Raw genomic sequence first — 18,394 nt, forward strand, 5'->3', positions numbered from 1 at the left:
CCGCGAAAGTATCTGTACGCGAAAGAAACCACTTTTACAGTAATGGTTCAGGACATTTAATCCCCACATAGTTTCACCTCACCAATCTCATTTCATCCAAACAATTTGCATAAATAACATAACAAATATGACAAAATACAAAGTTTTCACTCAAATGGAATGCTGGCGATGTTTGCTTCTTTATTTTGTGTCGTCCCACAAATTCCTTATTCCACATCCGAATCTGGTGATAAAAGCCAAAGCCTGTCGTTTATGGAATTCAAAGAAATCTGAACACAAGGTGTAACACGGTGGAGAGTGTATCACATGGAGTGCTCCATGTACAAGTTCCCATGACAACAAAGATGCAATCAAGCCACCAGCACGCAGCATCCTCCCGCCTTCTTGATCTTCTCCTCAGCTAGTCGGCTGAAGAACTTGGCCTTGACGATGACCGGCTGCTTGGGAAGGACACCCTTGCCGAGAACCTTGTAGTAGCCCTGTGCAGGAAACAGCAATGCCATTGGACAGATGTCGAAGAGATGTATGACATAGTGCTACAAGACTAAGCGATACTCATTCAACAAAATTAATGGACAGTTGGGCACACGTTGCAATCACAAATTAAACACTTTGGTGGGGCATGGTAGAATACCGGTAGACCTGCACAATCAACTACATGTACAGCGTACATCTAGAAAGCATAAACACAGTTACAATGTAAATGATCATTAACTTGTAAGAAAAAACATGAATAGTAAAAATATATTTAATTTTGCCCTGTGATGGTATGTTTTTCATTTAATTTCAATGTTTTTTATGTGTTTTTTTTTTTTTCTTGTGAAGACAGGAGAAAATGTAAATGTAAAAACGCATCTCCTGACAGACTATTTCATCATGTGAAATTATGTACAGGCAACAACAGTGAAGCCAGCCCTGGAAGCTCTAAGGTTATTGATGTTCTCTGGTGCTATCTAAGCCATTATTTTTCAAGAGCATTTGAGACAAAACTTATGTTGGGAAGGAGAAAGCTGAATTCTACGCAGGAGACACACAGCTCGCATGGAAGAATTTAAACTCATGCTGATGAGTGGGAGATTTTGAGAAAAATGGTCTAAAAGCGGGAGATCTCCCATCCAAAGTGGGAAACGTGGAGACCAAGATAACCACAACACGAACTGGATGAGAGACATGGCTGTGAATTAGCTGCTTCAACTTACCGCTCGGACAGCGTCGATGACAGGGGCCTTGTCTTTCTTGTCAGCGTACTGCAGTCGTGTCTGCTCACTGACCAGGCTCCATAGCTTGTCACAGTTGATGGCAGGCTTGTAGTACCTCTGCTTGGTCAGATGGAAATGCCTCATGCCAACTTTGCCGAAGTAACCAGGATGGCTTCGGGACGACAACAACACAAAAGAAAAATGCATTAAGGTTTGGAAAACGAAACATTCTCCAACAGTGTTTTGTCACTGTATTGTAAAATCATACCATGGCCCAACATAATGATGTTAAATTAAATTTGCTTCTTTGCTTGTTCTTAGCATTTTTCAAATCAAAGTCTTTGGGAAATCTTAAACAATTTCAAAATGCATATTTTTTTCATCAAAACTTACTAATGCTGTATTCATAAACTTTATCTACAACAGTTACACACTGAATAGTGAAGCTCCATCTGTTAATCCCTTAAGGCGCACCTGGTAAAGTAGGGACTGCGAGCGACGGAGAGCGACACTCAGCGACGGGGACATATTGCGAGAACAATGAAGTGCGTCGCAGTATGTTTTCACTCCGTCGCTAAGCGTCGGTCAAAGCAGTACGCGCCATCATTTTGATGATACCGCGACGCTTGCCGACGCTTGCTGACACTTGCCGACACCCTCGAAAGAAGCTGTTGATTTTTTTCTATGTTGCGTGACCTCCGCTCACGCAAGTGTTCGTTTTAATAGCGCCGACGTTTCGGGACATGGCGCTTGAGATGTAGCGAGATTTCTGAATGGTCACGGCCAGTGCTCAAATTGAATAGCGAGCGACGTGTCCAGACGCGCCTCTCCAGATTACAAATGATGTTCGTGATAGCCCGACGATGAGCGACGTGTCCCGACGCTTTCCTTTGTATCAACATTGGTTATGAGTTGATTTGCGTTTCGTTTGGCTACTGTAAAAGTGGTTTCTTTCGCGTACAGAAACTTTCGCGGTTTCCATCGGTGCCGACTTTTTCGCGTGTGTTTAAATTCGCGGTCGGTAATGACGGCGTTGTAACAACCCACGAGTTCAAAACGTAATTATGGGGTGTGATCTCACTGAACGGGGAACACTTTGAAAGTAGCGATCGACGAGGGTTTATGAAAACACATGTAGGTCTACACTTAAACGCGAATGTATGCCTTAATTAGGCAGCTCCATACATGTAAAATTTTGCATGCATGAGGTGAGATCTTTTTTTATCTGTCAAGTGACTCAAGAACTAAATACAGTGTATTACGAAGTCGTCCTATTTCTCCCGTAGGAAAAAGTCAGAATGTTTGCCTTTACTTTTGGAAATGAACAGCGGCAACAATCGGCTCCGCAAGATGCTAAAATTAATGTCAGGTGTTTCATTTTAATTTTGGAAATGAATAATGGTAATTTCGTATGATACTAAAATAAATGTCGGATGTTTGTTTATACTTTTGGAAATGAATAACGGTAAGATTCAGCTCCATACGGTGCTAAAATTGATGTCAGATATTTGATTTTGCGATCGGAAATGCATAAGGATAACATTTTGCTCCGGAAGATGCTGAAATAAATGTCGAATGTTTGCTTTGACTTTCGGAAATGATTAACAATAATATTCAACTCCGTACGATGATAATAAATAAACGCCGCATGTTTGCTTTTACTTTCGAAAGTAAATAGCAACATTTGGCTCCAGAAGATGCTAAAATGACTATCAAATGATTGCTTTTACGTTCGGAAGCGAATAGCAGTAATATTCTGCTCCATACGATGCTAAAATAATTGTCGGATGTCTGCTTTTTAAATTTCGAAATGAATAACAGTAACATTGATTCATTAAAATTGATGTTTGATGTTTGCTTTGACGTTCGGAAATGAATAACAATTATATTCAACTCCGTATACGATGATAAAATAACTGTCTGATGTTTACTTTTATGTTTGAAAGTAAATAGCAATAACATTCAGCTCCGGAAGATGCTATAAATGCTGGATGTTTAATTTAACGTTCGAAAGTAAATTAGCGATAACATTCAGCTCTGGAAGATGCTAAAGTAAATGTTGAATGATCCCTTTGACGTTTGGAAATGAATACCAATAATATTCAACGCCGTGTGATGGTGAAATAAATGCCGGATGTTTGCTTTAATGTTCGAAAACAAATATCAATAACATTCAGCTCCGGAAGATGCTAAAATAAATACGTACGTGTCTGTGGGTGTTAAGGTAAGTTAGTAATCGACGCTGAAAATTATCGAAGAGTCCGTCGACGTTCAATCGACGAGGGAATTGCAAACCCAACGGCTGCTTATAAGGTACCACCAAGATAGGAAAGAATGAATTTTATGAAAACCAAAACAAACGAATGAACACGAGTGTGAGCGCTGGTACCAAGGTATGTTGTGATACACATCGATAATAACATTTTATTGGTGATGCAGTTATGTTCCCTATCTATATACATTACTTTTTTGTCTTAATACTAGATGAATGATGATACTGTTGATTCGTGAATGGACAGAGAAAAATAAATCGTGATGAATGAACAGTCACTGATGCCAACATGTGAATGTCCAGACCCCCTTCTTTGATGAACATTTTAAACCTTTTCGTATTTAATCAGTGTGTATATAAAGACGAAATTTAGACGAAAAGTTTAATGACATAGGTTTAATACAGAATTTAAAACTGCTGTCATGAATGTGACAGCTTTGTAGAGCAGATCTATATCAGCAAGATGATGTTCTCTCTTTGAAAACAATGGTTTTACCAAGAATTACAAACAACGCACCAACGCGCGCTGGAAGATTAAATACTACGTTAGTATGCTTCATGATGATGACTACAATCGGCCTCGTATCTATACTTGCCACTAAATACAACTGTACTTAGTGGGTGCTGTTCGTTATTCATTATAAAGTAAAGAATGGCATTATAAAGTACAAGTGTATAAAGAAATTCGGCATTTTATATCCTTAACTTTTCCACAGCTGCGTGCAGTCACCAGCTGTCCGAAATACTTCCACAATCCCCTTTTCCGTTTCTCTGTCCAGCGTGCAGGCACTCTCTTTATTTCTTTCTTTCCCTTCTTCCCTTAAATGTGTGTGTGTGTGTGTGTGTGTGTGTGTTTTTGCTAAGGGTATTCCTTTCAATCGTATCCCCCTCAGTTTAGTCATGCCATGTTGTTGTGTCTCTGTTCTTTGTTTCATTTTGTCTTATTTCTGTATTATGTACATGTACTTGTACTTACAACAAGTATTTTTGAAGATATTTTAGAGTGGTCCACAATCTACAAGCAATGCTTTTTAGTGGACCCCTCAGTTCTCATTTTTTTATCCTTCAAACATAACTTTGTAATTCCAGTATGTGTGCATATCTTTGCAAGTTTGTTGATTACCATTGATTGTTATACTTTGTAATGTATATAATTATGCTTATGATTGAATTTGAGATTTACTTTGTGTTATGTTTTGTGGAATGAAAGAAAAAAATGAAAATGAGAATGAAATGAATCAAATCAAATCAATTCAAAATTCAGAAGGTTCGCTATTCTGAAGGTTCGTTATTCCGAAGGTTCGTTGATCCGAAATACGCAAATTCCCTATATCTAGACGTTCGTTAATCCGAACATTTGTGGCGTTATTCCGGAGATTCGTTAATCCGAAAATGAAATTCGGGAATAACGAACCTTCGGAATAACGAGCTATAACCTACTTAGTAGCACGTAAGGGACTATCACAATTTGCTGAAGGTCTCAAAGAACGCATTTAAGAGAAGAAAACGAATCACGTTTTACTTCCAAATCCGTAGTATTTAGAGTAACTTTACGCTTCATTAAGACATTGTAAGATAATGATTAATCTTCTCTTCTTTGTTTGCCAGTACAGTTTAGCGCTTTCTATTCATTAAAAAACAGCAGTCGCCATATCAGAGAGGGACTCCTCGGGACGCATGATGACGCAGTTAAGCAGAAAGCAAAATAAAATGTGATGTGTGTATGCTGTGGCGACGGACATCCAGTCGCTGGTAATCCAGAATGCGTCCGGCATGCAGGCATTCTCTACTTCATTCCCGGTCCACGCATTCTGCCTGCACTGAGAATGCCCTATTGTTACTCCCCTCAGCCTTGTGAATAGAGGCATTCCGTCGTATTCCGAGAATGGGGATTATAAAATCCTCTATTCAAGGCGTCCGGAATGCGTCCGAGAATGCAGACGCGTTATACTGAAACCATTCATTCACGAAGAATGATAGCGGCCTCGTGCACCTCTACTATTGTCTTTGACCTTCAAAAGAACTACACGCCGCCCTGTTGCGTTGTGAGAAAGAAAAGTCGCGCCATTATACACGTTGTGTTTCAGTGTGAAAAAAAAAATGAGTGAAAGTGTCTCTGGAAACTGATTTCTAACACAGAGATTTTGTTTTTATTCGATTTTCTGTATTGGTATGTTGGTTAATTTGTTTTTTTACGATATAATACTCGTCGCCTAAAATTGCGTTTCGTACCGCAGTTCGATACATTCGTATTTTTTCTTGCCAGATTGAGACGCCAACCCTGTTGCTAGGAGGTACCTACCAGGTATACCGTCAGGTCTCGATACTAGCGGTGGCCCGGGGCCATCAAAAAACGCACGTCGGGCACCAGAATTTCATATACAAACTGTATGAAGGTTTTGGTGGACCGATCGGGCCACCAAGAAAAGTCGGATGTTTGCCTTTATACTTTTGGAAATGAACAGCGCTAACAATCGACTCCATAAGATGCTAAAATAAATGTCGGATATTTTGTTTTTATTTTCGAGAAATGAATAACGGTAATATTCGACTTTATGATACTAAAATTAATATCGGGTGTTTGCTTATACTTCTGGAAATGACTACAGTAAGATTTAGCTTCCTAAGGTGCTAAAATTTATGTCAGATATCTGATTTTGCGTTCGGAAATGAATAAAGATAACATTCGGCTCTGGTAGATGCTGAAATAAATGTCGCATGTTTGCTTTTACGTTCGAAAGTAAATAGCAATAACAGTCAGCTCCGGAAGATGCTAAAATAAATGTCGAATGATCCCTTTGACGTTCGGAAATGAATAACAATAAAATTCAACTCCGTACGACGATGAAATAAATATCTGATGTTTGCTTTTATGTTCGAATCTGTAGCAATAACATTTACCGCCGAAAGATGCTAAAATGGATGTCGGATATTTGTTTTTAATTTTGGGATATAAATAACGGTAATATTTGACTTTGTATGATACTAAAATAAATGTCGGATGTTTTCTTATACTTTTTGGAAATGAATCACAGTAAGATTCAGCTCCGTACGGTGCTAAAATTAATGTCGAGTATTTGGTTTTGCGTTGGGAAATGAATAAGGGTATCATTCGGCTGTGGAAGATGCTGAAATAAATATCGCACGTTTGCTTTGACGTTGGGAAATGAATAATAATGATATTCCACTCCGGACGATGGTAAAATAAATGCCGGATGTTTGCTTTTATGTTCGAAAGTAAATAGCAATAACATTCGGCCCCGGAAGATGCTCAAATAAATGTGGAATATTTCCTTTAACTTTCGGAAATTAATAACGATAATATTCAACTCCGTACGACGATAAAATAAATGTCACATGTTTGCTTTTACGTTCGAAAGTAAATAGCAATAACATGCAGCTCCGGAACATGCTAGAATACATGTCGAATAATTTTCCTATCTGTAATTTGCCCGTTTGCTTCATGGTTGTGAGGGTAGCTCGTTAGCCACGCTGGTCTGTAATTTCATAACAGCAGAGACTCCAACCCCAAGCACCTTCTGATCTGGAGATTCTCCCGCCTGAAACCCCTAGCAAACGGGAGACTCCAAGTTTATGTGTGCGAAGCGCGAAGTTCCTAGGATTATAGATGCTCTCTGGTGCTATCTGAGGCTTATTTTTGCAACATACGATAGCAATAAGTAAGAAATCCTTTCCAACGGGAGACATTGAGCCAGGGCGGGAGAAATTAAATCTCAAATGGGAGAACGGGAGATTTTGCAAAAATGGGTTTTCGGCGGGAGATCTCCCGTCGAAAACGGGAGAGTTGGAGTCTCTGTGAAACAGCCCTGTCGCTTTAAAAACGCTTTGTAATACATTATAGGTCCTGCAGTATAAGATCAGTAACTTGTAATCATTCGTAGTGACGTAGAATGCGTTTGTATTGTAGCATCAGCACTGATTTTCATATTATTATTCATATCAGTTCAATTCTGTTTGATCCAAATCCGGTTAATTTCACATGATCGGCATTTGAGGACAATTTATGGAACTGTGCAAAAGTATAGGAGACAACATGCTCAGCAGACGATTCCTCCTTTTGATTCCCCTCTCCCTGTCTCATTCCCTCTCAGCTCACTTTGATCTTTCCTCTCCCCAGCCCACCCGACAAAGAAGAAGTTCGGTACAATACAAAAACAAAAACTAAACTAAACTAAAACTAAAACAAACAAACAAAGGAACATGTGCTAGCTGAATAAATGGAATGATACCTATGCCCCAGCCAGGCAAAGCTTGTGGAAATTTCCATGAAAGCAGAGTGGATCAATCAATAAGTTAGTGTTGCCTGCCAGCAAAGGAATGCGCGTATGCATTCCTTCACACCCCACCCTTGTTGTAAACCACGTGTAGATATCAATTAGACAGTCTGGCCTGGGAGTGGGAGTGAGCCAGGGACATGTCTCTAGCACTAGTCTTGAGTAAAAGCCCCTTTTGAGTTCCTGTAAACGTCATATGATACTGTTTTGTCTTTCTTTTCGCCTAAAAAAAGCATATAGCGAACAGACCTCACCTCCCTGATATCATAAATGTTCACGTAGCCATGCAAAAGGATTGATTTATTCCTTCTCGGCGAAAACTGAATTAAATGTCCTTTGATAGAAAATTCGAAATCTAGCATGCCTGTATAAAGACTACATTGGTACCTTCGCAATACCAGGCCAGCTAGAGATCCAGCCACATGTTCGATCGTTGAGAGCTAGCGAAGGAAGCAAAACGGTGAGCTAGTAGCGTCATGTACGTATACAAAATGCACCTCATTGGTGAAAGCGTGGGGCTGATGGAATGCATGCTAGAAGACAAAGGTTGTGAACCCTGGTAAATTAATCCTGTTGGTAGTGTTACCGCTAGGTTTTAACAGACAATAGAGAGATTAGACAAAGTCACCCTTATTGTTGATGCATTCTCAGTTTCATTCCGGAATGCCCGGCTTATTTCTAGGCCCTGTTAAGCTGAGCATTCCCAGGCGACGGCCGGAATGGGTATAGAATGGGCGCATTCTCGAGTGCATGCCACTGAGATAAAAGGTACAAAGTGTATTCCGAACGCATTCTGGAATACCAACGAGTGGATGTCCGTCGTGCCTTAAAATGACAGTAACAAAAGTTGTTGGGACCAGGGCTCGCTGGCCCTGTGAGAGATTTGACTTGCAACTGCAAATAAGTAATACAGTTTTGCCTGAAACTGTGCGTTGAATTAGAAACAAACGCAAATTGGCATTGGATTCGTCAAGGTTGCGTTCGATATTTTCCCTACGAAATCGAGCGTCCGCTTAGCAATGAACTTGCTTGTCGCTCTCGGGCGGGAACTTGCATGTGTTGATGCTTTACCTCTCACAACTACTGAAATTTCCCAAGCTCAGTGCTTAGATTATGTGCACTATACCACACGCTATATTATAACACAATACTTAATGCGTATCGGGGATTTTCGGAACGATATCGGGAGTTGTAGCGAACGAGTAGCGCGAAACAGTAAATTCGCGATTTTTGTAAGCATCGGGCAGCAATTCTACCTTCATACTTAATGCCGAATTTGGTTCGAAACTGCACTGCTGAGGAGCTGAATCATGTCAGACTTCATTTCTGTAACCTAGAAAATCAGTAAGTGTAATTTTCAGGTCAAAACGGTGCGTAGCCCCAAACCCTGTTCTATTGCTGATGGCTTCTCCGCTTCGTCTGCTAGTAATATGTAGCACTTTCTATTCCATTTGATTAGCGAAGGTTGCGTTCGATATTTGCCTATACGGAATCACGCTTCCTTTTAGCAATGAACTTCCTTGCGTTTAAATGAAAATTTACGTACGGTGCGGGGACTTGCATTTGATGTTTTAGCTCTCACAAGTCACAGCTGTGCTTCATAAAATTTCATCTCAAGCCCAGGGCGCAGATTGTGTGCCCAAGTATACTCGGACGCTGCACTACGTACACGCACGCGTATCGGAGATTCGTATGAGTAGCGAGCGAGTAGCGCGAATTAAACGGTAAACTCGCGATTTTTTAAAGCATCAAGCAATAGTATATTTATGGCATTTCCTCCTTAATACTAATTGCCGAATTTGGTTCGCAGTTGCATTGCTGAGGAGTTGAATCATGTCACAATTCATTTCTGTAACCTAAAATACATTAATTATTTTGCACATGTATCAGTAAGTGTAATTTTCATGTCAAAACAGTGCGTGGCCCCAAATCCTGGATTGCCGATGGCTTCTCCGCTTAGCACTAGTAGTAGCACTTTAGTTTTCTATTCATTACGAAACAATAGTCGCCATTCAACGAGGGACGCCTCGAGACGCATCGGGACGCATCGGTAGGGTAGAGGGAAGGAGCTTATTTCGCGGACGCAGCGAGACGGCCACCAGGTAAGCTCCTTTTCGTACATGCAACGGTCCACTTGTGAGGGCTCGTCTTTTACAAGTATACTTGGGAGTTAGCCGACGCTTTGCGACGCTCGGCGGCGCCCGCCGACACGCAGTCTAAACTAGTGACTGTACGCCGTCGCTAACCGTCGCTGGGTGTCCTTTGACGTCGGAAATTGAAAGAAATTTGCAGAAGCGTCGCACCGCGTCGCTCGCCGTCCCTAGTTTACCAGGTGCGCCTAAATGCATTTTCCAACAATAACTACCATTCATCAACTCTCCCCCCCCCCCCCCCCCCCCGATGCTCCCTCGAAGGGTACTTTGTGTTTTATACTCACTATTTGTCAAAGTTGATTCGATGGTGGTGCTGTCCACCAGCCAGACCACGTCCTCCGGGATGCTTGCGGTGTTTGCCGATGCGGCCGTGCCCGTGGCTCACGTGACCACGCAGCTTACGGGTCTTCTTTTGCTTGCGGGGAGCCTGGCAATGAGAGGGTCAAGTAAAGCAAGATAAGGGTTATTAGCCGAGACTTTTGCTCAGCACGAAAAATTAATCATGCGAAAATGTTGACATTTCAATACACCAAAGTACTTTCAAAGGAATGGTCTCACATACAAATGTAATCTATTTTCTTTAATATTGACATTTACTCTACAGAGGAATGGTCTCACATAATAATCTATCTTCTTTTGTAAAAATGTGTACGTGTGTCTCTAAATTTCCATTACCTGGTACATGTAGGCGTACATATTCAAGTCCCCACCCTTCACTATCCCCACACAATGCACAACCCACTAACCCTCCATCCCCTTCCCCCCACAAAATTCAAAAGGTGGCTGCCAAAAAAGAAACAGAAAAAGATCAAACTAAACTAACGTTTGACTTATGCACTTGTCAATGTAATGACGCACCCCACTACCCCCGGACATGGGTGCGTCATGGTCATTTTTTGACTGACCACATGGGGTTTTTGACGGACACCACAGTCACTTTTTTGACGGACATAACGCTGCAAGTGACGAACACCACAGTCACTTTTTTGACGGACAACACGTTGAAAGTGACGCACACCTCGGTCACTTTTGTGACGGACATCCTCGGTACATGTGACGCACCCCCGTAAATACTGAAACGATTTTTGCATACGTTTTATTCAAGCAATTTCATTTTCTTTTGGTTCGTACACATAATTTGTAAAAGTTTCGGCAAGTTTCCCTTACCATGTAAGCACCGTATTGTCATTCACCGTACATCACGCTGCTGCTACGATAATAGTATTCCGTATAGTAGTATGTATTCTGTGCATGCAATCCATACATGACAATCACATGTGTGCAGAATTTGCGCTGTGTGTGCGCGGCCATTGCTAGTGCGGTGGATGCATACTGCTGCAGCGCAGGTAGGTACACACCACGCCACGGCATTCATATTCCCGCTCGAGTACTGCGTAACTACAGCCTACTACTAGTAGTCGCTGTACGTAGAGATTCGCACATCTAACGTCGCGCGCGCGTCTGGCCAGCTGGTCGGGCTATCCCGCGAGCAGAAAATGGCATGCAGCAGGCAGTTCTTCTGCTGCCGTTTCGACAGGAAAGATTGAACTAAGTTGTTACATCGCTGAACAGTCCCTGGTTTGAGATTGAGTATGCATGATTTCATGGGTTTGTTGGAGGGAAAATGTAAGGAGAAAGGGTGGCTTTTAAATTCTTTGCTTGCCAGATTCTGGCAAGCATTTTTTCCTCTTATTCCAAAACGCTTCCCGACTTTGATTTTCACTTGCCGCGGGAAAGCGCTCACTGTAATTTCACTCGCGGTACGTGTATCCGGGACGCGGGGACCGGTAGCGCGCAAAAATGCGTGCAGTTTTCCACAGCCAAGTAACGTACCATGACGCACCCCTCGGTTCAAAATAATGCGTGTTATTTTCCATAGCCAAGTGACGTACCATGACGCACCCCTCGGTCAAAATTTTGACCGACAATGATGGGATTTTGACGCACCCCTCGGTCAAAAATTTGACGGACAAAGCTGGTAAAATGACGAACACCTGGGTCACAAATTTGACGGACCAAACGAGGAAATGACGCACCCATGTCCGGGGGTAGTGGGGTGAGTCATTACATTGACAAGTGCATTAGGCCGCCTACGCTACAGAAAAATCATAAATGCAGTGCCAGAGGATAAACATTGAGATGATCTGCATTTTTACTGACTATAGTCTGTGTAAATGATGGTTTGCAGGGCTGTCAACTCTGCCGACTCACGCATTTTGGTCCTTTCTCACTCTAAAATTTTATTTCATTTGCATGCATTTCTATTGATCTCATGCATTTTGACTCTTAAATTATAGCATTGGCCTATGGGAGTCTCATTCTCAACTAACTGCTAGTTTCCTATGTTGACAGCCCTGGGTTTGGTAATTGGATTGAGGTTTCTGGTTGCTGGACAAACCACAGTGTGGAACTGAACTTGAACAACGAGATCAGTTCGTTCGCCGGCTCATTGACATTGGGTATTTGTACGCGTACCGAAATGTGACAAAATCTAGTGTAGTCCCATCTGCAGAGAACGGCGTAACACTGCACATTGTTTCAAGAGAAAACGTAAATTACGAGTACAGTAGGTGATTCTTTGTGGCTAGTTCTTCCTGAAATAATACATCTTGGCGTTAACTGATCAGCTAGCAGTAATTAGATACACATGTCTCAACAATCAAAAGAAACACCCCTGTTGTCAAGATCATACTCGAGATCCAAGAACAGATGAAACCCGAGGATAACACAAAGTACGAGTCTAAAATCGCACAGAATTCCCCCACTTTGTCCCCAAAACATGACAAGATAACAAATTTTGAATAAAGTGTCATCGAAAATATAACTGCTTCATCATATTTGATCATTTTGACCATTATTATCATGGATGAAAGTGGATTTAGTGTTTCAGTCACAGTTGTCTGCCTACCATTCTTGAGACGTACGAGAAAAAGAGACAGCGAGAGGAACGCCCTCTGTGGACTAAATTTGCCAGGACTGCTTTTCGAGTGTCGCCGCCCTGTAAGTCCATTTTAGACCATGGGATGACATGGAAAAATCAGCTTAGTTTTTGAGTTTCGTAGTCCGTATTTAGGCTCCACCTGAAAATGTGCCAAACTGGGGTAATTTGGGGTGCTGAATCCAAATATCAATGTTGCCAAGTCAGCAACATGCACGTTCTAATGATATTAGTGCTTAATTATGCAAATTTATGCAAGAATGTGATATTTTCAGTTTGTGTTGGTGGGTCTGCATTTGAATCACTGAAAATTAGCAAACTGGGATAATTTTTGTGTGCTGAGTCCATATATGAATGTCATTTAGTCAGAAATGTGTGCTCTTTTTCATAATAATGCTTAATTATGCAAATTTCAGGTATTCTATGCAAAATTCCTATTATTTCTATTTCATCTTGGTATCATGCATTTGAACCAATGAAAATTCATACATTGGAGTTATTTGGGATGCTGAGTTCATTTATGAATGATGAAAAATCATTAGCCATCATGTTAACTTGGTATCAGTGCTTGATTATGCAAATTAGATTAATTTATGCAGAACATAGTATTTTCATACTTTCAGAGCGAGTCTTCATTTGTGGAGCAATGAAAATTAGCACAGTTGTTAAATTGGGGGTGCTGATTCCAAATATAAATGTGGTAAAATCAGTCACCTGCATGATTGTACTTGATTATGTAAATTTAATTAATTTATGCAAGATACAGTAATTTCTTCTTTCTTGGTTGGTCTGTGTATTTTGATCACTGGGGGAAAATGCCCAGTGGGGTTATAAGGGTTAGGGTCCGTATGTACAGGAAATGTTTCCAAGTTAAGCTGCATGTGATCAGAGCTTAATGACACAGAGTACAAACTGCAGTGATGCACTGCATTTGGTTTGCAAATTAAGTGCTTAATTAAAGCTTTTCCACATCCACACATTATCCAGGGGTAAAATTACGTGTATACTCAGACCTTGGTCATTGTAATAACAAATAATTCATAATCATATTGCCAGCTGATATGATCTCTTATTATTAAAAAAAAATTAAACTATTCAATCACACAGTCTCTGTATCTCTGTCTGTCTGTCTGTCTGGCTGTCTGTCTCTGTTTCTCTCTCTCTCTCTCTCTCTCTCTCTCTCTCTCGATATTATATATATATATATATATATATATATATATATATATCGCACATCAGACCTTTTTGCAACACAGGTAAAATAGTGCACAAGGTACTTTAAAGTCAAATGAGAACTTACAAAATGTTTCACATCGGAATACCTATGCTGTATTGCATGTTCAGTTTACAAATCACTTCTATTTCACTTTAATTTGATCTCAATTTCAGTCACACAAAGTGGTCCATAAGTATCATTAGATCAATGGACATAAACGTAATGGTCAACCAAGAAATATAAGCATACATTGTAGATAGTGCAAACAGAAAAAAAAGGCTGTATGGTTGTGTGGTTTCTTTAATCTTTACATTCAAGAACACTCTTTTTTTTCTTTTCTATTGTTTTTACTCTCTAAAAAAAGTCGAGTGAAAATATTCACTCTTAAAAGAGTGAATTAAAAAAAAGAGTGAATTTCGAGTAAAATTGGAGTGAAAATGCTCTTTTTCACTTGTTTTAGAGTGACGTCAGGGATCCACAAAACTTCACTCCAATTTCACTCTCAATTCACTCTTTTTTGTATTCACTCTTTTAAGAGTGAATATTTTCACTCGACTTTTTTTTAGAGAGTACAGATGTACCTTTAATAGAGATTATTTATTTGTGAGCATGGGAATCCAAATTTCATATTCTTTTACTGGCATAGGGCAAGTTCAACATCCCAAGAAAGAGGAAATAATTGTCAAGAAAGTAATTGATTCTATCACATGTATAAAATGGAAATTGCACTTATACCAAATATTATCAATTCATCACTTCTGCGTTCTATTCATTAAATGTATAGGCCCACTTTGCTTTGCAACACAAACTAACAAGTGTGTTTTCATAGTATCTTCAACAGTATGACTATCATAAACAATAACTCTGATTGCTACAAATTTTGATTTATCTTTAAGACTATTTTGCCACAAAAGTCTATCAAGATGCAATTTTTTTACAATGTCACATATGCACAAACTCTTAGTACAAAATCACTTCTTTGAACCAGTTTAACAGCCTTTTTTTTATTATTATGATGTACATGTACAATGAAAAATATTCAGGGATACAAATCTCATATTGTATGTAAATACGCGATTTACAAGTGAAGGCCTACATGTGTATTTTCACTGCTAAATAATGCAAACATATCTTGACATATTGTTGTAATTAATGTCACGAAGGAAAAGTTCAATCTTCAGCATATGCTTTCAGCCACTTCTTGTTACAAAAAGATGCACCCACGGTGAGATTATTTGCTGTGCATATCATTAAGTATGAGACAGTGTCCAACCAAATGCATATCTATTTGATGTATATGCATTGTGCAAATACCTAGATTCTGCTCTTTGGAGTTTCCCAACATGACAAAACTTCAGATAACAGCCACGATGGTATCCAGCACTCTTTTTCCTTTCACTAGAGAAACACACTGGTATCGATGTAATGACGTGAATGCCACATTTCTTGGCAAAATTCTTTGCTGCATCTCCTTCTAACGAGTCAGCAATCTTAGCCCAACGAAGACAGCAACCACGTTTTTGTCCAACTTTTTTCTTGAAATGGTATGACTTTTCCTATTTCTTTTGATGACACATGAATACAACGCTCAGCTGAATTTCCAGAGTCTGAAGAGTCAGAAGATTCATAAACCCCTGTCAAATCAGGCAAAGCTTCCATGATGTGATTGTGTGCATTGTCAACAGTACAATGATACTACCACTGAGCTCTATTGTAAAATGATATTCTATTCCCTTTCTAACTCCTTACATCCATCCCACTATGATGACCAGAACTGTCTCTTTTTCTCCGGCCAGTCATTGACCTCCAGCAATACTCTATCTCCACTTGCAGTGAATCACAGACCTCTATCATCCCTCGAGTATAGGCCTACCACTAGAATGTTAGAATGACCCCATTGTACATCAGACAACATCCAGCCCTGGTAACTTAGGACAAAGTGTATCAGTTAAACCATGATTTACGACCAGGGTGATTTAATCACCTCCCTGGTCAATCCTAAACATTCTGTCCTACGAAAGGGCTTTTTACACTTGTAAATTTTTGCTTAGCCCCGGACTATCGGTGGGGCTAAGGGGGGGCCTTAGCCCCACCGTTGGTACGGGACTATCCTTTGCCCACTTTCTGTTTACACTCGTTTTTGCCAAAGTGGGCTAGCCCCACCGATAGTACGGTACTATCTGGCCCTGCAAAATAGCAGGGGTTAGCACCGCAATTGCGGTGCTAGCACCGCAATTGCGGTGCCAAGCAAGTGAGTGTAAACAGAACGAAAAAATAATCCTGGGCTAAGCGACGGAGACGAAGTCCGACCCTCACTGACCAATCAGAAACGAGGCAATCAAGTGCTGCCGGTGCGTGCGTGTACGTGTACAGTACACAGCGTAATTATGAATATTCATGTGGTTTGGAAAGTCCGGGGCTAAGAAATACGAGTGTAAAAAGGTCAGTTTTCTCCTTAGCCCCGGACAAGAGATAGTACGGGACTAATTGGCCAGTGTAAAAAGCTGAAAAAATTGGTACGGGACTAACGATAGTCCTGGGTCAGAGAAAGTCCGGGGTTAAGAAACACAAGTGTAAAAAGCCCTTTAGAATTGTTGTTGAGCCAAGAGTTAATGCAGTAGGCCTATGGCTCTATGAATACTACCTCCTAGTCACCTCTTTGTTTCCATAGCGATTAAAATTTTGTCTCAACCCCCATTCACCCCGTCATTGTAAGTTTCGTTGTCTTTGAATATAACCCCCTAATACAAACACGCTATTCGAAATAAAATTTTATTTGAATTGAACTGAAAATTGCATGTTTACAAGTTGTGTATCATTGATGTATACAAATGAATTGTGACATGCTGGACGACTTCAGATTCAAATCAATTCAATTCATTTATTTTATTCTTTTCTCTTTTTCAGCATAACGTACCACAGAATAAGTCAGAAATTATAACACAGAAATGAATTCAACTTTTCATGATTGATAATGGTTAACAAATAAAATTATATATGCATACCGGCGAAACAAAAAGTTATGCTTGGAGAAAAAAAAAAGGAACTGCATGAGATTGAGAGGCCCACTGAAAAGCATGCTTGTATACTGTCAACCACTCAAAAGGATTCTTCTGAAAATATTTGTTTACAAAGCTGAGAGAACATATATCACACATTACATCAGAAAAGAAGCCTCTTTAAGAGAATACACAACAAAACTACATTCATTGTGCATCAGAAGTCTAGTCCGTGATCAACAAACTATCCCTGTAGTAATACACACAGTTTATGTGCATGAAGATATGAAACACACTGAAAGAGGATGCGAATCCCATTGACTCCTGTACCTAACACACACACACAACATTCACACACGCACATATGTACCGATGCACACGGCTGACCACTCAGGCATGTCACTGCACACACGTCTATGGTGACCTCGTTCATGTTGATTCAAAGCCTCTTATTTTGTGGCTTTAAAAATCATTTTTGAAGTAAAATGCAACTTTAGCAAAAAAGCCAACAACTTTTTGGATGCAGTATATTTTAAACTAAATTGTTAAAGAAAAATTAGGTCAAGTTCTCTGACGGACAACGAAAAGTCAGAATTTTGAGGGTCATCCCATGGTCTATTTTTAGTGAAAATAATTATTCATATTACCTCGACTTAAAGAGTTTGTTCGCAAAAACCGATAAGTCCATATTTGCCAAATGGAGATATTTGCGATTAAAGGTCAAGAAAAATAAAGAGAATAATAGAAAATTTTTGCTTCTTTTGACCATAACTTCACAAATGTACCTTAGATATTGTGACCAATGTCATTTGAAAGGTATTATTTTGTACTTCATGACAGAGTCCGTATTTCAAAATCTTCAAAAATGGACTTATCAGTTTTTGCGAACAAATTCTTCACTTGTTTCTGACATACATGGAGAGTATTATAATTCCCCCAGATTTTTTTTTTTTTTTTTTTTTTTTTTTTTTTAGAGGCAAGTAGAATGATATGAAAATATTGTTTGATTCCTTATAGGATATTTGCTACAGTTTTCTCATCCATGACGGCAGGAGCATCGACACTTTAGAATCCCAGACTTTAAAAAAAAAAATCCTCAAATTCACTGATTTGTTCCAACATCACACTTTTGAGTTCATTCTCTTTGATAAACATGAGTGGGCCCCTCTTTCCGATAAAACTGTTCGAAAAGTTTCATATATGTGTGCATCGTTCTCATTTTCAGTTTTTTTTTTCTTTTGAATGTAGTCCTATGTTCCTAATCTTTTGTATTACATTGATTTGTTGTACCACCGCCGGCGCCACGTTTTAGCTGACAAGAA

General features: G+C 39.8%; 1 protein-coding gene across 1 annotated transcript; it reads right to left on the bottom strand.

Annotated features, from left to right (window-relative positions):
- Window positions 1–220: 220 nt before the first annotated feature.
- On the bottom strand, window positions 221–17,505 carry LOC139723966 (large ribosomal subunit protein uL15-like). Its single transcript, XM_071635166.1, has 4 exons — window positions 17,443–17,505; window positions 10,204–10,346; window positions 1,200–1,371; window positions 221–479 (listed from the first exon to the last, which is right to left on the bottom strand). Exons 1-4 carry the CDS (start codon window positions 17,503–17,505, stop codon window positions 351–353), a joined length of 507 nt encoding a protein of 168 aa, XP_071491267.1. The 3' UTR covers window positions 221–350.
- Window positions 17,506–18,394: the final 889 nt, after the last annotated feature.

The sequence above is a fragment of the Diadema antillarum genome, unplaced genomic scaffold (genome assembly GCF_040938485.1).
Source record: "Diadema antillarum isolate AM-2024a unplaced genomic scaffold, OU_Dant_1.0 scf00000204, whole genome shotgun sequence".
NCBI lineage: Eukaryota > Metazoa > Echinodermata > Echinoidea > Diadematoida > Diadematidae > Diadema > Diadema antillarum.